The 18407-nt window shown below is 61.6% G+C and overlaps 1 protein-coding gene across 2 annotated transcripts; it reads left to right on the forward strand.

Annotated features, from left to right (window-relative positions):
* The first annotated feature begins 1001 nt into the window (after window positions 1-1001).
* TOP3B (DNA topoisomerase III beta) lies at window positions 1002-15148 on the forward strand. 2 transcript variants are annotated; one of them, XM_055404865.2, is made up of 18 exons: window positions 1002-1071; window positions 3608-3768; window positions 4682-4813; window positions 5552-5658; window positions 6406-6480; window positions 7322-7518; window positions 7792-7948; window positions 8580-8693; window positions 10117-10207; window positions 10462-10616; window positions 10712-10817; window positions 11205-11351; window positions 11426-11599; window positions 12306-12434; window positions 13012-13161; window positions 13461-13561; window positions 13962-14163; window positions 14527-15148. In XM_055404865.2, exons 2-18 carry the CDS (start codon window positions 3699-3701, stop codon window positions 15003-15005), a joined length of 2586 nt encoding a protein of 861 aa, XP_055260840.1. In that variant the 5' UTR covers window positions 1002-1071; window positions 3608-3698; the 3' UTR covers window positions 15006-15148. The 2 variants fall into 2 exon arrangements, with proteins under 2 accessions (XP_055260840.1, XP_055260839.1); XM_055404864.2 differs by having other exon boundaries at window positions 1024-1071; window positions 3555-3768.
* The last annotated feature ends 3259 nt before the right edge of the window (window positions 15149-18407 follow it).

The raw sequence follows: 18407 nt of genomic DNA on the forward strand, positions 1-18407 counted from the left end.
CATGACCACAGGAAAAACCATTGCCTTGACTAGGCGGACCTTGGTTTGCAAAGTAATGTCTCTGCTTTTTAATATGCTATCTACGTTGGTCATAACTTTCCTTCCAAGGAGTAAGCATCTTCTAATTTCCTGGCTGCAATCAGCATCTGCAGTGATTTTGGAGCCCAAGAAAATAAAGTCTGACACTGTTTCCACTGTTTCCCCATCTATTTCCCATGAAGTGATGGGACCAGATGCCATGATCTTTGTTTTCTGAATGTTGAGCTTCAAGCCAACCTTTTCACTCTCCTCTTTCACTTTCATCAAGTGGCTTTTGAGTTCCTCTTCACTTTCTGCCATAAGGGTGGTGTCATCTGCATATCTGAGGTTATTGATATTTCTCCCGGCAAACTTGATTCCAGCTTGTGCTTCTTCCAGCCCAGCGTTCCTCATGATGTACTCTGCACAGAAGTTAAATAAGCAGGGTGACAATATACAGCCTTGACGTACTCCTTTTCCTATTTGGAACCAGTCTGTTGTTCCATGTCCAGTTCTGACTGTTGCTTCCTGACCTGCATATAGGTTTCTCAAGAGGCAGGTCAGGTGGTCTGGTATTCCCATCTCTTTCAGAATGTTCCACAGTTTATTGTGATCCACACAGTCAAAGGCATTACTCTAACACAAAAGGTTATTTCTATTTTCCAATCCATTTTCCAGATAGGTTTTACATTAGCTCATCCACGCACTCCACAATGTTTATAGCATTCAAAGAAGCCTGCTATGCACGCATCGGCAGTTTTTAGTTTATTAGTAGTGGGTACGTCTTCGTGCTTATCATCCACTTTTCCTCTTAGTAGGTAATTGTCATTATTGCCTCCCCGCGGCGGGGGAACATGAGCTGGAAGGCTTCGGGGGAACCCCTGCGACCCCACGTGCTAGGGCCCACTGGAGGACCCGCCCGGAACTCTCGAGCCTCGGAACCCACAAGTGCGGGCGTGCGGCGCCGGAGGGCAGGGCGGAGGGGAACGCTGTCCGCGGACGCACCCGGAAGCAGATGGCGGCGCGCCTCCAGGAGCGGGAGGCGGGACGCAGGTGAGCGGCGGGGCGCCGGGCGGCGTGGGGCGCGGGTCCAGCCCCGCGGCGCGGCGCGGCAGCCTCGGCGCCTCCTCCGGGCGGGCGGGCGCGCTCGGGCGGCCGGGCCCCTCCGCAGCGGGCGGCGGCGGCGGGCGGGGTTGGGTTCCAGCTCGGCCCCGGCCCGGCCCGGCCCGGCGGGCGCCCGCGGTGGAGGAGAGGGCGGGGGCGGCGGGAGGTCCTAGTCTCTGCAGATTCGCGGGAATCTTGAGCGCCGCTTTCTCCCGGCGGCCTCGTCTGGCTTCGCGGTCGCTCGAGAAGGGGACGTGAGGAGTCAGCCCAGCGCGGGCTTGGTGGTCAGCGAGCCGCGGGTCCTGAGAGCCTTGGTCTGACACTAGTCTCAGCTGTTCCGAACCTCAGTCTCAGTTCAGATCAGTTCAGTTCTGTCCTCAGTCGTGTCCGACTCTTTGCAGCCCCATGAACCGCAGCACTCCAGGCCTCCCTGTCCATCACCAACTCCCGGAGTTTACCCAAACTCATGTCCATTGAGTCGGCGATGCCATCCAACCATCTCTGTCCTCCCCTTCTCCTCCTGCCTTCAATCTTTCCCAGCATCAGGGTCTTTTCCAATGAGTCAGTTCTTCGCATCAGGTGGCCAAAGTATTGGACTTTCAGCTTCAACATCAGTCCTTCCAATGAACACTCAGACTGATTGCCTTTAGGATGGACTGGTTGGATCTCCTTGCAGTCCAAGGGACTCTCAAGAGTCTTCTCCAACACCACAGTTCAAAAGCATCAATTCTTTGGCGCTCAGCTTTCTTTATAGTCCAACTCTGCATACATGACTACTGGAAAAACCATAGCCTTGACCTTTGTTGGCAAAGTAATGTCTCTGCTTTTTAATATGCTATCTACGTTGGTGATAACTTTCCTTCCAAGGATTAAGCCTCTTTTAATTTCATGGCTGCAGTCACCATCTGCAGTGATCTTGGAGCTCAAAAAATAAAGTCTGACACTGTTTCCCCATCTATTTCCCATGAAGTGATGGGACCAGATGCCCTGATCTTAGTTTTCTGAATGTTGAGCTTTAAGCCAACTTTCACTCTCCTTTTTCACTTTCATCAACAGGCTCCTTAGTTCCTCTTCACTTTCTGCCATCAGGGTGGTGTCATCTGCATATCTGAGGTTATTGATATTTCTCCCAGCAATCTTGATTCCAGCGTGTGCTTCTTCCAGCCCAGCGTTCCTCATGATGTACTCTGCATAGAAGTTTAAATAAGCAGGGTGACAATATACAGCCTTGACGTACTCCTTTTCCTATTTGGAACCAGTCTGTTGTTCCATGTCCAGTTCTAACTGTTGCTTCCTGACCTGCATACAGGTTTCTCAAGAGGCAGGTCAGGTGGTCTGGTATTCCCATCTCTTTCAGAATGTTCCACAGTTTATTGTGATCCACACAGTCAAAGGCTTTGGCATAGTCAATAAAACAGAAATAGATGTTTTTCTGGAACTCTCTTGCTTTTTCAGTGATCCAATCGATGTTCGCAATTTGATGTCTGGTTCCTCTGCATTTTCTAAAACCAGCTTGAACATCTGGAAGTTCACGGTTCATGTATTGCTGAAGCCTGGCTTGGAGAATTTTGAGCATGACTTTACTAGCGTGTGAGATGAGTGCAACCTCAGTCTACTCATAGTTTAAAGAGTTCCAACGAAGGCCTCGTAGTGAAAGTGACAAGTGAAGTTGCTTTGCCATGTCCAACTCTTTGAGACCCCCTGGACTAGACAGTCTATGGAATTCTCCAGGCCAGAATACTGGAGTGGGTAGCCCTTTCCTTCACCAGAGGATCTTCCCAACCCAGGGATCGAACCCAGGTCTCCCGCATTGCGGGAGGATTCTTTACCAGCTGAGCCACCAGGGAAGCAGTCCTTGTAGAATTGCTTATTAAAGATTCAAGGAAGTGGTGTTTACAGCCGTAGCACCGCCTCCAAAGGAGGAGCTTAGAAAGGCTCCTTTCCCTGACTGCCTAGATGTTTGATTCAGTCACCAAGGTGGGAAATCCTCCAGGCTGTGTAGTTCCTGCTTTAGACCACAGCATTCTAGTTAACTGGCTCGAGCCTGGCCTGCAGAGGTGGAGCAGGGCAGGAGGGGAGGTCGGTCAGAGCCTGTTGGGAAGGGCCAGGTGAGCTCTGCTAGGGGCTGGATCCCCTGGCTAGCCGCTCAGGGCACCCTGAAGTTCAGCCAAGGTGGAGATGCCGCTCTTGGTCGCAGGGGTAAAAGACAGCTCCACTGGAGAGGGACAGGCCCAAAGCGCCCCCCGCTCCCCGCTGCCCCGCTTCCTAGTGCAAATTTGGGGCCAAAGTCAGCCTGGGGTCGTGGGGCCACCTCAGCTTCTCTGACAGGAGACCCTCAACTGCAGCCGGTTCAGTCGCTCTGGGCAGTTGTCTGTGAGATGCCTTCAGGTCTCCCCAAGTTCTTCTCACCTTGGGTGTGTTTGGTCGTTCAGAGTGGCAGGTCGTGCCGGAAGCCTTGCTGTTCTTTCCGTGTCGTTCGTCTCAGGAGTTGGCGTGGCAGCAGTGTGAGTGCCCCAGCGGCGTCTGAGCTGTTTCCCGAGAGCAGAGCGAGGCGGGCGCTGGCAGCCTGAGACGAGATGAGGACGGTGCTCATGGTAGCCGAGAAGCCGTCCCTGGCACAGTCCATCGCCAGGATCCTCTCTCGAGGTAGGAGGGCGGCCCCGGCAGCCGGCGGCTCTGGTCTGGGGGCGTGGGGCTTCCTGCCCCGCCGCCAGGCTTCCTGCCCCGCCGCCAGGCCTGCCTTCTTCCAAAGCAGCCCCAGGCCCCTGGAGTCAAGTCTGTTGGGGAACAGCGGGCATGGACGGAGCCCTCAGCCCCTGAGCCACTGGGTCCCTGTGGGGCGCAGTTTCCTGCACCCTCAGTGTGAGCCGGGTTTCCCCCAGGCACGACTAGGAGCGTGCGGCAGGCAGGCTGCTGAGGGAGCAGTGTACAGGCAGGGTGGCTGCTCTTGAACCGCAGAAGCCAGCCCTGCTAACTTGTGCAGGATGTCCACTGGGAGGCCCCCTGCCCCAGCCTCGTCTGCCAAGGCCATGCCCGGGCGTCATCACCACTGCCCCACGGACACCCAGCCACTCACACACCCCTCATGCCTCTCAAGAACACCACGGGGCTGAGCTGTGGCCCCAGGGCACTGGGAAGCGATAACACATGCCCTCGCCCCAGCCTGGCCCTGGGTACTTGGGTGCTGGGGACCCAGAGATGGCAGGCATCTGCCTTGAGCTCCCCTTGGTCCAGCGGCTGAGAGAAGAGGAGACCCTGGAGGAGCAGGCTGAGAAGTTGTGGTCTGGAGGGGAGGGGAGACTCAGACGTGCCTGTTCCTCAGAGGCCGAGAGGGACCAGCAGAGGGACCCTCCGTGGGCGTCAGGAGGTCACCCTGGGGTCGACAGTGAGGGTATCTCCGGGGCATTTCTGGGGAGGGTCTGAAAGAGGCAGGAATCAAATTCAGGAGTGAACACAAATGGGGAGAACAGCCCTCACACGGTCTCTGAGTGCTGTGGGGTGGACCCGGCCCCAGAGAAGCTGCATCAGGCTGGGCCCGCCCGCCGGGCCTCTCCCGCAGGCAGCATGTCCTCACGCAAAGGGCTCAACGGGACATGCTCGGTGCACGAGTACCCCGGGACCTTCGCGGGCCAGCCTGTCCGCTTCAAGATGACGTCCGTCTGCGGCCACGTGATGACTCTGGACTTCCTGGGTGAGCCCCGCCCCCGCCCACTCCCAGTCCCCCGAGGAACCCTGACCCGTGCTGCCTGCGACCCAGAGGAAACCCAGGGTGGGCTCGGGGCAGAGAGGTTTGTCCAGAACCGGTGAGTCCGAGGCCAGCAGGCTTTGGGGGACCCCGCCCTAGCAGTGGCCCTCGTGGAGGGCAGCATGGAGGCAGTGGCACGCATCTGAGCGGGAGCTTGTCCTGTGTGGGTGTTCTGGAGCGGGCTGAGGCCTGCCGAGCGTGCCCGTTGTCTGTGGTCACTCGGCAGCTGGCATCGGAAGGCCAGCACCAGTGACCCCGTGGGCTGGTTCCAGGGCTGTGGTTGCTATGGGTCCAACCAGGACTCTGGGCCTCACTGCTTGTCTGCTTCTCATGTGTGGAGGGTCTCAGGACAGAGCCATTGCCTGCCGGGATTGTCCAGGTCCCCTGCACCCTGAGCCTCAAGTAGAGAAGTGGGGGGCGGTGCACGGGACAGGGGGCCTGAGGACACTGAGGTCCCCCGGGATCCACTGAGCGCTTGTCAGGGCCGGCCAAGTGCTGGGCGAGGAGAGGGTGTAGACCGTGGCTGGAGGAGGAGACGGGGTGAGTGGCCTGCCTCTTGCCTGCCAGGAGTCCCTGCTGCAGGCCTGCCCAGAGCTGGCCAGCTCCTGAGCAAGGGAGGCCCTGCCCCGAGCCCCCCGTCCTGCAGGTGTGAGGTGTCACCCTGATAGCCCGGTGTTACCATAGGCAAGTACAACAGGTGGGACAAGGTGGACCCTGCTGAGCTGTTCAGCCAGGCCCCGACGGAGAAGAAGGAGGCCAACCCCAAGCTGAACATGGTGAAGTTCCTGCAGGTGCGTCGGGGCTCCCTGGGGCCCACGCCTCCCCTTCACGGCCTGGGCACCCCGGTCACTCAGCTCCCAGACCAGCCTCCTGCCTTTAAAATGGTTTGGTGGTGGCGGATTCTAAAACAAACGTAAACACAGGGGCTTCCCTGGGGGTCCAGTGGTTAAGAATCTCCTGCCAGTGCAGGGGATGCGGGGTCGATCCCTGGCCTGGGAGGACCCCACGTGCTGCAGTATAACTGAGCCCGAGCGCCCCGAGTGCTGCGCCAGCGCTTCAGAGCCGGGGCTTCGTGCCACACCGTGACGAGAGTGTAGCCCCCTCGCCGCAACAAGAGAAAGGCGCGCGCAGCAGCGAGGTCCCCGTTCAGGCAGGAGTGAAAATAAGAAGACCAACCTTTTAAGAGATAAAGAGCAATAAAAACAATGCAAACCCATGATACAGGTTAGAAAAGACAAGGAGAAAGAAAACAAATTGTCTGTAATCTTACCGTCTAGGACAATTGCCATTAATGTTTAGTTAGTTCAGTATTTTTTTTTTTTATGCAGTTTTGGGGATTAGGATCTTATGGCATTTGTTATGTTTTTTGGTCTAAAAACTAGCAGTTCTGAACTACATTCTTTGCTGAGAGGCTGGGCCGGCCAGTGATTCCACATGGTGACTCCTGCCCTGGGCTCCAGGCCCCCTGAGGGCAGTCTTGGGGAGCTCGGGGCTGCGCTCTCAGGGCTGGGTGGTGCATACCACGTGTCTTTGCGCAGGTGGAGGGCAGGGGCTGCGACTGCATTGTGCTGTGGCTGGACTGTGACAAGGAGGGCGAGAACATCTGCTTCGAGGTGAGGAGCTGGGGGTCTGCGGGGCCGGCCGGCCTGCACCCCACAGGCTGCCGCACTGGGGGCCAGGGCCCTGGCTCTGGTGCCTTTCCCCAGCATTCTGGAGATCCCGTGGACACTGATGGTGCAGGGGCTCTGCCTGGGGCAGGAGCGTCCCATCGCCCAGCGGGCAGCTTGTGAGGAAGTGCTGGGGCAGGATTTCTGCGGTGGAGGGCTGCCCAGAGGGGAGCACGGGTTCTGAGCGTCTGCCTTGCGGCCGGGTGTCCTGTCACACCCCGTCACCCCTCTCCCCACCCCTGCCAGCTCTGTGCTCCACCACAATGCCCGCCTCACCTCTGCCACCCTGAGGGCAGGTGCCTCCACAGGAGTCCCTTGGGCTGTGACACCCCGCTGTTGCTCGGGGCCCTCTCCTGGCACCCCCCGGGCCCTCTATGTGGGGTGGACACTGTCGTGCCCTGTGAGGAGGCTGCGTGGTCTGCGTGACTCTTAGTGAGTCTGGGCTCCAGGACCCCCAGGCCCGCCGGGCTGTGGTCTGGGGCCCCTGCTCCTACCTGCCTGCTGCCTTGCCTTCTCTTCCCAACTCTGTCTTTCCTCCCGTCGCTGGAGGGTCTCCCAGATGCTGACCCCCTCCCCATACTCTCCTTGAGAAGGTGGACTTAGTGGCCGGGATCTCTTGCATCCCTGGTGGTAGCACCTCCTGGTTGAGGGTAGAAGCTGCTGTAAGGAGAGGGGTGTGAGCAGGAGGGGAAGGGAGCGTGGTGGCCACTGGCCCGTGGACACCAGGGCTGTGGAGGGGTGGGTGCCCGGGCGAGCCGTGGGCGTCACTGCCGGGGCCCCCCACCAGGTGCTGGACGCGGTGCTGCCCGTCATGAACCAGGCCCATGGCGGCGAGCAGACGGTGTTCCGGGCCCGCTTCAGCTCCATCACAGACACAGACATCTGCGCTGCCATGGCCCGCCTGGGCGAGCCCGACCACAACGAGGCACTCTCGGTGGACGCGCGGCAGGAGCTGGACCTCCGCATCGGCTGCGCCTTCACGAGGTGCCCCCTGCCCCCCGGGCCCGACCAGAGACAGGAGACCATCCGCTTGCTCAGTCCCTGAGACAGATGTCTCGCTGATGCAGACCACGAGTCCCCCGCGGCAGTGAGAGCAGGCAGGCCCTGGGGGAGGCGTGGGCTGTGCAGGGAGCTCGGAGCCGCTGCCCTCTCCACCCGCAGCCACGTGGCTTCCTCCCGCCTCGCCCGCCAGCCAGCCCCGTCCACCTGCCCCGGCACCTGACCAAAGTGTCCTCATCTCCCCGACCCCCTTCACAGGTTCCAGACTAAATACTTCCAGGGGAAATACGGCAACCTGGACAGCTCGCTCATCTCCTTTGGGCCGTGCCAGACCCCCACGCTGGGGTTCTGTGTGGAGAGGCACGACAAGATCCAGTCCTTCAAACCAGAGGCCTACTGGGTGCTGCAGGCCAAGGTCTGCAGCCTTTTCCCATTCACGCCAGGACTTGCTGGGCTTGGGTGTGGCATCTGAGCGCCTCCACCGTTGTGTTGTCCCCAGGCCCAGGGCACGGATGTGGACCGCTGTCCCACCGTGGGCGCAGGAAAGGGCCGTCCAGCACAGGGTCAGGTCCACGGCTGGGGCAGTCAGGTCCAAGGACTGGACTGAGGGCTGTGGGCCACTGGCCTTCCAGCTTCTAAAAGCCTTGGAACACGTTTTCTAAGTAAGATAGATGGCAGGTTCTTGTAAGTTTCCGAGTATAACACGGAGCCGCTGCAGTCCACATGGGGCTGGGGTCCCCTGGGTGGGGTTGGGCTGAGGGCCTGAGGGGGTGTGTGGGGGGGCTGTGACGCCCCTGAGGACAGCTCAGCCTTGGTGCTGGGCTCCCGTCCTGAGACTGCCTCCCTCATCTCAGCGGGAGGCCTCTGCCAGGAAGGACTGGGCCTCAACCCACACACCAGGGCTGCACCCCTGAACAGGTCCGGCCATGAGCCCTTCCAGCCAGGCCCAGGCAGGGGCCAGCTGCACCTGCCCGGCCCCGCCCCGCGGGCGGTGGCTCACCTGGGGGCTGTCTCTCCCTGACTCTCCTCCTGCCCCCCTTCTGCAGGTGGACGTCGATAAGGACCGCTCCCTCCTCCTGGACTGGGATCGGGTGCGCGTGTTTGACCGGGAGATCGCACAGATGTTCCTGAACATGACCAAGCTCGAGAAGGAGGCCCAGGTGGGCTGCTCCGGGGCCTCGGGGGCCTCTGCTGCCCGGGGCGTAGGTCCCCCTCTGTCTCTCTGGAACAGACACCTTTTAGAGAGGAGTGGCTGCAGTCCGTGGGGTCGCTAAGGGTCGGACACGACTGAGCAACTTCACTTTCACTTTTCACTTTCACACATTGGAGAAGGAAATGGCAACCCACTCCAGTGTTCTTGCCTGGAGAATCCCAGGGACGGGGGAGCCAGGTTGGGGGCTTCCGTCTTTGGGGTCACACAGAGTCAGACACGACTGAAGTGACTTAGCAGCAGCCACAGCAGTTGCTCCCACACACGCCCCCACCACGGTCCTCCCCTGTCCCCCAGGCCGTGGCCGCCACACAGCTGCCTGCCCTGACCGGTGCACACGCCCTGCGGGCGCCCTTTGCTCGAGGGCTTCCACCCCGGTGTCCGTCCTTGGTGGCACATCCAGCCAGAGGCCCCGTGCCCGTCGAGAGCCTGCCCGGGGCCCCCAGCTGGCACAGCCGCCCTGGGCCATCGGCTCTCCCCATCTCGCCTGCCACGTTTCTCACCCGGGTCTCAGGACTTGGAAGCACGGCCACGTGGCTGGTAGGAAGAGGCTGATGCCACGTGGTGGGGAACTGGCCACGCGGGACTGGCGGGTCCGTGGCCGTGGCAGCTCGTGACCTGCAGTTGCACCTTCACGGGCCCCTCTTGCCCAATGCAGTCGGTTCAGGCGCCAGAGCTGCTTCTAAAGCTGCCCCACGTTCCTGCCCGTGACGGCCACCACGTCTGGGCCTCCCCGTCGTGATCCCAGTCTCCACCGCTCCGTCTGCCTGACCACAGCTCGGACTGTGGCCCTGGCCAGGTTCACATGGGGTTGGCAGGGGTGAGCGTGGCGGTTGAGAAGCCTGGATTGCTTCTGCCGTAGGCAGGACGGTCACCTCTTCAACAGCTGTTCAGCCCAGGGGCTGAGCTGGTCGCTCACCTCGCTTTTCCGCGAGTGGGAACTGTTCACTGAAGTTCCTCGTGGTGACCCACAGTTAGATTTCCCAGAAAAAGTTCCAACTTCCCGCTTCTCCTGACAAATCAGAAGGTGTGACTACACCTGCGGGCGCCGTGAGGAGCAAGCAGCTGCCCCGCGATGGGCCCTCGCCCAGGACCCTCACCTCCCCACGTGCGTTGCTGGCTCCCGTCTGGCCCCGACGTGCAGCCTCTTCTCCTGACGCCTCCCCTCCTCCAGGGTTTCTCTCCCAAAAAGTCTCTGGAATTCCCTTTCATTTTCCTTTCTTGGGCCCGAACAAACGTTCATTCGAGTCGTGAGGCCGCTGTAAAGGGAGCTAGAGAATCCCAGAGGACGAACGAGAGTCAGACCCTCGGCAGCTCCTCTCGCGCCTGCCCCGGCACCTGCCCGCCCTGCCCTGACCTCAGCCCATCCCCAGGTGGAGGCCACAAGCAGGAAGGAGAAGGCCAAGCAGCGGCCACTGGCCCTGAACACTGTGGAGATGCTGCGTGTGGCCAGCTCTGCCCTGGGTAAGTGCGGGTGTTGTTCCTCTCTCAGGGTCTCGTGACTTGGAAGCACAGGCTGCCTGACTGATAGGAAGGGGTAACTGCCAGCAGGCAAGGGCCCGGCCATGTCTCAAGGGCCGCGCTGGCCATCTGCGCCCGCCCCGCTGGGGGAGTTCAGCCTTGGGTTGGGCCTGCGGACAAGGGCACTGGCCTCCCAGGAGCCTGAGCGCCTAGCCCGGGGCCCCGGTGTCTGGGCGCTGAGCCTGCATCCCCGGCAGGAATGGGCCCACAGCACGCCATGCAGACGGCCGAGCGGCTCTATACGCAGGGCTACATCAGCTACCCACGCACCGAGACCACCCACTACCCCGAGAGCTTCGACCTGAAGGGGCCTCTGCGGCAGCAGGCCAGCCACCCCTACTGGGCTGACACGGTGAGCTGCGCCAGGCCAGGGCGGCGGCCGCACTCCCCACGAGGGCTGGGGGCCCTGCCTGGCTCACACATGCTCCATCCCGGCTCCCCCTGCAGGTGAAGCGTCTCTTAGCAGAAGGTATCAACCGCCCGAGGAAAGGCCACGACGCTGGCGACCATCCCCCCATCACCCCCATGAAGTCTGCCACAGAGGCTGAGTTAGGTATGCGGGCTCCCCCAGACAGTCACACCCCCTTGGCACGCACGCATGCATTGAGCTTCACAGGAGAGCAGGGTGAGGCTCGCTCGTGACCCGATCTCTGGAGGGGGTCAGGCCCCATGGCAGCGTGGGGCCATCTGAAAGCTGTGCTCTGTCGCCAGGCTGGGACAGGAGTGAGGTGGTGGCTGGTGTGTGACATGGGGGCGGGTGCTGCCTCGGGAGGCCCTGGGGCAGAAGGCCAGGCGGGGCAGGGTGACAGGCTCAACCGTGGGGAGGCCTGGAGTCCCCCACCCCTGGGGGCTGGGCGCAGGGGCCCCAGTGCCATAGCAGGGGCCCCAGTGCCATAGCCTGCAGCCGAAGGCTGGCGCTGAGCGGCCGCACCCGTGGCAGGGGGCGAGGCCTGGCGACTCTACGAGTACATCACCCGGCACTTCATCGCCACTGTCAGCCATGACTGCAAGTACCTGCAGAGCAGCGTCTCCTTCCGGATTGGGCCCGAGCGCTTCACCTGCACGGGCAAGACCGTCATCTCCCCAGGTAGGGGTGGCGGGCGGGCGGCTCCCCCCTCCACAGACACATGGCACGTGTCCTGAGGGCCGGTGTATCTGCAGGCTTCACAGAGATCATGCCCTGGCAGAGCGTGCCCCTGGAGGAGAGCCTGCCCACCTGCCAGAAGGGCGACACCCTGGCTGTGGCCGAGGTCAAGCTGCTGGAGAAGCAGACGAGCCCACCAGACTACCTTACTGAGGCCGAGCTCATCACCCTCATGGAGAAGCACGGCATTGGTGGGTCACGCCTGGGGCCCGCTGTGGCCCGCTGAGCGGGGCAGGGCAGCTGGGGACCCTGGCTGAGGCCTCCACCTCCGGCCCTGGCCTTGAGGCTAGAGATGTGTCCTTGGCAGCAGCTCCACCTCCGGGGCTGAGCATTGGCCAAGGGGGCCGCTGACTCACCCGCAGGGAGGACACAAAGCTCAGGTCCAGTCCACAGACAACGGGGGCGAAGGCCCCACAGCACTGTTTCCCTGGGCCCGGAAGCTCCACATGGGGGCGGCGTCCTCAGGAGCTTGTGTGGCCACTGCTGTGCGGGTGAGGGGTCTCGCTCAGACCCCAGGCCCGGGGCTGTGACCCGAATCCTCACACCCCTGGAGCCAGCCCTTGCCCCACGAGGGGCCCTGCCTTTCCCTGAGGCTTAGCTCTGGTGGACGAGGCCCGTAGAGGCTGATAGGCTCCGGAGCTCTGTGCGCGTGGGTCTGGGCCCTGGTTCTGGAACGGTGCGTGTGCCGTGGGTCGAGGCGGGGAGAGGCACGGGAGGTCACATTTAGCAGGCGCGAGGGCAGGTGGCCGAGCTCCTTCACCTCTGAGCCACCCGGAGCCTCCGCGTCGGGTCCGCAGGACAGTCCCGGGCAGGCTTGCCAGCGGCCCTGGGGGGCGGGGCTGAGAAGCTGGCTTCGCAGCGCGGGCGGAGGGAGAGCCGAGTCCGTGCTGTGCCCAGGGACGGACGCCAGCATCCCCGTGCACATCAACAACATCTGCCAGCGCAACTACGTGGTCGTGGAGAGCGGGCGCCGGCTCAAGCCCACCAACCTCGGCATCGTCCTGGTGCATGGCTACTACAAGATCGGTGAGCCCCGGGCCCACCCCGGCCACGCCCCCACCTCTGGCCACGCCTCCCACTGCGGGGCCCACTTCAGGCCACGCCCCCACTCCAGGGCCCGCCCCCAGTCACCGCCCACTTCAGGCCACGCCCCACTGCAGGACCCGCCCCAGTCACCGCCCACTTCAGGCCACGCCCCCACCCCAGGGCCCGCCCCCCAGTCACCACCCACTTCAGGCCACGCCCCCACTGCAGGACCCGCCCCAGTCACCGCAGGCTTCAGGCCACGCCCTCACTGCAGGGCCCGCCCCGGCCGGGCTGATGGTCTCCTGGAAGTGTTGGGGTCTGAGAGCGGGGGCCTGGATTCCTACAGACTGGTTCCTGGCCGGCCCTGGGGTCCTTGCTGCTGGACCGTGTATCTGCCCTGAGGGGGTCCCAGGGGCTGTGGGAGACGGCACGGAGCTCAGCCAGGCAGCGCGTCTGGTGACACCATCTTGTGATGGGGTGCCCTGGTCCCCTGCACAGGGCTCCTGGGGAGATCACAGGTGGGAGCCCTACCTCTGCGCGCGGCGCGAGGTCTCACAGCGTCCCCGCCCGCCCGCAGACGCCGAGCTGGTGCTGCCCACCATCCGCAGCGCCGTGGAGAAGCAGCTGAACCTGATCGCACAGGGTAGAGCCGACTTCCGCCAGGTGCTGGGCCACACCCTGGACGTCTTCAAGAGGAAGTTCCACTACTTCGTGGATTCCATTGCAGGTGAGTGTGCCCCTTCCCTGCTCCTAAGCCGTGGGACCCGGCTCAAGGCCGTCATCCCCTTCAGGGAGACCCGCTCCCAGGCCTTGGCTCCAGGGAGCTGTCGGGACCACAGGGCAAGTGTGGTGACAGCCCTCGGTGCACACGGCTCGTCTTAAACGGGGCTGCCCTCGCTGTGCCGTCACCCACCGCCAGGGGCACCCTTGACCACGTGCGGTGGTCCCTGCAGCCGGCCCAGTACGCCAGCGGTGGGGAGGCGGCCGCCGGGGCTGCGCTGTAACTCCCGCCCCGCTGGCTTGCAGGCATGGATGAACTGATGGAGGTGTCCTTCTCACCCCTGGCGGCCACGGGCAAGCCCCTCTCCCGCTGCGGGAAGTGCCACCGCTTCATGAAGTACATCCAGGTAGGAGGGCGTGTGCACGCCTCCCTGTGGCCTCACTCCAGTGGCCCTCACCTGGAGTGACCGCGAGGCCCGGGCAGTTTCTCCAGCACACACCCAGCGCTGCCCTCAGACCCGGCAGCATGTGAGCCGTGGAGCCCCTGAACCACGTGCCGTCCACGCTCTCCTGACCCCGCGTTCTTGGCTGTCACGGGAACTGACGCACACGCGGGGTCTTAGCAGCGCCTTTGTGCGCGTGTGGAGTAGCGAGCACCCTGAGAAGCCCTGGCGACTCCACGCCGCCCGCCACCTGCGCGCGTTCTGTGTCGTGCACCCTGCTCCATGTCCCGGGGAGATGGAGGGCGGGTGGGCGGGTCAGGAGGCCCTGGCAACCCCGTGACCCCTGCCCCCCAACCCTGCCCAGGCCAAGCCGAGCCGCTTGCACTGCTCGCACTGTGATGAGACCTACACGCTGCCCCAGAACGGCACCATCAAGCTCTACAAGGAGCTGCGGTGCCCGCTGGACGACTTTGAGCTGGTCCTGTGGTCGTCAGGCTCGAGGGGCAAGAGCTACCCGCTGTGCCCCTACTGCTCCAACCACCCGCCCTTCCGGGACATGAAGAAGGGTAAGCCCCGCCCGCCCAAGCCAGCCTGGACTCCAGGCTGGGGACACGAGGGGAGGGTGCTGGGGGGGCCCCCTGCCCGGCAGGGGGAGCTCCTAGTCCCCACTCTTCTCAGGGAGACCCGTCCCTGCCTCCAGCAGCTTCCAGGGTGGCCAGTGGCCCCACGTGGGCCTCAGCGAGATAAAGGAGGGTGGACCCGACCGGGGGCCGCCTGGACACCCTTCCGGAAAGCTCAGAGCAGGGTGGGGGACATGAGGGTCGAGGAAGACCTAGAGAAGCAGAGCCCAGGGCCAGCACGTGCGGGCTGAGTGGAGGGACCCGCTGGGTGCGGACCGGTGCTTGCGCCTCACACGGCCCTCCCCGCAGGCACGGGCTGCAACGAGTGCACGCACCCCAGCTGCCAGCACTCGCTGAGCATGCTGGGCATCGGCCAGTGTGTGGAGTGCGAGAGCGGCGTGCTGGTGCTCGACCCCACCTCCGGCCCCAAGTGGCGCGTGGCCTGCAACAGGTGCAACGTGGTGGCCCACTGCTTTGAGAACGCCCACCGCGTCCGCGTGTCTGCTGAGACATGCGCCAGCTGCGAGGCCGCCCTGCTGGACGTGGACTTCAACAAGGCCAGGTCCCCGCTGCCGGGCGACGGCACGCAGCACACGGGCTGCGTCTTCTGCGACCCCATCTTCCAGGAGCTGGTGGAGCTGAAGCACGCGGCCTCCTGCCACCCCATGCACCGCGGGCCCGGGCGGAGGCAGGGCCGGGGCCGGGGCCGGGGCCGGAGGCCAGCGGGGAAGCCGGGCCCCCGGCGGCCCAAGGACAAGATGTCAGCCCTGGCCGCCTACTTCGTGTGACAGCCGGCGGACTCCATGCCGCGGCCTCTGGGCCACAGGGGTCATTAAACGCTGTGTCTTCTGCAGAGCCAGCGGCTCCCCAGCCTCGCCTGCTGTCGGAGGGCTGTGCCCATCTCCTCTGGCCCTGCACATGCCCCCGAGGGTCCGCCCGGCCCGAGCCCTGCAGGCGGCCACCGTGCACAGGGCCGGGAGCAGCCCCAGCCCAGGGCGCCCGCCACGCTGCAGCGCGCGTGACGCAGCACAGTGCACATGTCGGTGCCTGGGCGCCAGGAGAAGAGAAGCCCCGCTGCCCGCGCCCAGCTGTCCTGGCCGGGGGGCGCCCCCGGTGTCGGCCCTCCCTCCACCCACTGCCCACGGTGTGGGTCTGCGTGCGGGGGCCCACACGTGACCCGGGACCCCCAGGCCTGTTCCCCTTCCAGTTCTCACACAGGTGTCCCCTCGGGCAGAGGTGGGCGGCGGCAGACGGCAGTGTCAGGGGAGCCACAGCACCCGCAGGACACAGGTCAGCTGCCTGCTTCCTTGTGCACTCCACCTGGGGGCAACCCCCTCAGCTCACCACATGGCCACCTTGGGACTTTGCCCCCTGCCAGGCCTCTGCCTGAGGGGCCCTGTGAAACGCCTCCCCAAGTCTGCACGCGGGGCAGGTTGGAACTGCTGCCCAGACACAGACCGCAGTCTGGGTCGTAGGTTCCCCCGAGAGGCTGGACCTCGGGCCGGGTGGGCCGGGCGATGTGGGAGGCTCCTTTCCCAAGGGTAGAGCCGGGGCTGGAGCTGAGGCGGGCAGGAACGGGGCGGGATGGGCTGACACCAGCCACGGGGCTGGTCAGCTCCTGGGAGTGGGGTTGGCCCAGTGCCCGCTGGAGGAGGCACGCTCCTGGCCAGGCGGCACACCTCGCTTCCCCGCCACCCCTGGTGCTGGTCTTGGGGGGCATCAGTGCTCTGCAGGGTCTCGCGTGTGCCCACCCGGGAGGCCCGTGGGCGTCAGCTGTCCCAGGACCCCCTCACCCACACAGCGGCCCTCGAACGTCAGTTCAGACCTGTTCCGGGTGCACTTTGAGAAGCACTGAGGCAGGGTCTCACAACAGCCTGGGAGGGGAGGTTGGCAGCTACTGATCCCCTTTTTCCTGATATGGAAACTGGACATGGTGCAGCTGAGGAGCGTGTTGAAGGTCGCAGGTCATAAGCACTTAACCACAGGCCTTGCTGGGGTCACCATGCTAACTTGCGGGTGGGGTCAGGTTACAGAATCTAGGAAGGCCTGAGGAGAAGGGGCCCCAGCCTGCCTTCTCTGCCCAGATGCCCACTGCCCTCTCGTCTCTGTTCTTCCAAATCGGCCGACGTAGTTCTCCAGACTCCTGTCAGTGAAGCTTGGTTCCTGGGCAGACACAGGCCGTGTGCCCACCTGGAGGTCAGGTGGGCAGGGCCCCAGTGGGGCTTTTGAGGGCTCTTCCAAAAAAGTTTATATACAACTGCATTGACATAAAGATGAACATATGAATATTATATATTAAAACATTCTCTTTGACCTAAACGTTTATCTGTTTGGTGTTAAAATACTTCCAGGGAATTCTGTGGCGGTCCAGTGGTTAGGACTCCCCACTTCCATGGCCGGGGACATGGTGGATCCCTGGTCGGGAAAGTAGTATCCCACAAGCCGTGTAGCATGGCCCCCACTTTTCTCCCTTGGCCTCTAGAGTGGCAGAGAAGCGGCCCCCCAAAGATGTCCGGGTCCTGGGCCCTGGAACTGTGCTGCTCTTAGATGACGGTGAAGGGGAGTCAGGGCTGCAGGCTGAATTAGGGCTGCTCATCTGACTTTAGAACAGATCACCCGGGGCCATCCGGGTGGCCCAAAATCATCACAAGGGTCTTCCTGGCTCCGAAGGTGGGGGGACCATGAGCTAAAAGATGCGGGTCAGAAGCTGAAGAAGCAGGGAAAACAGATTCTCCTCTAGAGCCCCCAGAAAGGAAGGGCACCCTGATAGCCCTTGAATGTAGGCAGTTGAAACCCTGCAGGCTTCCGACCTCCAGGCCTGCAGATACTGTGTGTCAGTTTGTGGCAATACGAAATTAAGGGTCCCTAGCAAATTTGGAAAACTCAGCAGTGGCCACAGGACTGGAAAAGGTCAGTTTTCATTCCAGTCCCAAAGAAAGGGAATGCCAAAGAATGCTCAAACTACTGCACAACTGCACTCATCTCATGCACTAGTAAAGTCATGCTCAAAATTCTCCAAGCCAGGCTTCAGCAATGTGTGAACCGTGAACTTCCAGATATTCAGGCAGGTTTTAGAAAAAGCAGAGGAGCCAGAGATCAAATGGCCAACATCCACTGGATCATCGAAAAAGCAAGAGAATTCCAGAAAAACATCTATTTCTGATTTATTGACTACGCCAAAGCCTTTGACTGTGTGGATCACAATAAACTGTGGAACATTCTGAAAGAGATGGGAATACCAGACCACCTGACCTGCTTCTTGAGAAACCTGTATGCAGGTCAGGAAGCAACAGTTAGAACTGGACATGGAACAACAGACTGGTTCCAAATAGGAAAAGGAGTGCATCAAGGCTGTATATTGTCACCCCGTTTATTTAACTTCTACACAGAGTACATCATGAGGAACGCTGGGCTGGAAGAAGCGCAAGCTGGAATCAAGATTGCTGGGAGAAATATCAATAACCTCAGATATGCAGATGACACCACCCTTATGGCAGATAGTGAAGAGGACCTCAAAGACCTCTTGATGAAAGTGAAAGAGGAGAGTGAAAAGGTTGGCTTGAAGCTCAACATTCAGAAAACTAAGATCATGGCATCTGGTCCCATCACTTTATGGGAAATAGATGGGGAAACAGTGTCAGACTTTATTTTCTTGAGCTCCAAGATCACTGCAGATGGTGACTGCAGCCATGAAATTAAAAGACGCTTACTCTTTGGAAGGAATGTTATGACCAACCTAGTCCATGAGATCGCTGGGAGTCGGACACGACTGAGCGACTTCACTTTTCACTTTCATGCATTGGAGAAGGAAATGGCAACCCACTCCAGTGTTCTTGCCTGGAGAATCCCAGGGACTGGAGAGCCTGGTGGGCTGCTGTCTATGGGGTCACACAGAGTCGGACACGACTGACGTGACTTAGCAGCAGCAGCAGCAGACAGCATATTAAAAAGCAGAAGGATATTACTTTGCCAATAAAGGTCCATCTAGTCAAGGCTATGGTTTTTCCTGTGGTCATGTATGGCTGTGAGAGTTGGACTGTGAAGAAAGATAATCGCCGAAGAATTGATGTTTTTGAACTGTGGTGCTGGAGAAGACTCCTGAGAGTCCCTTGGATTGCAAGGAGGTCCAACCAGTCATCCTAAAGGAGATCAGCCCTGGGTGTTCATTGGAAGGACTGATGCTGAAGCTG

This window comes from Moschus berezovskii, chromosome 19 (genome assembly GCF_049115385.1).
Source record: "Moschus berezovskii isolate FMDL1 chromosome 19, NW_MosBer_1.0, whole genome shotgun sequence".
NCBI lineage: Eukaryota > Metazoa > Chordata > Mammalia > Artiodactyla > Moschidae > Moschus > Moschus berezovskii.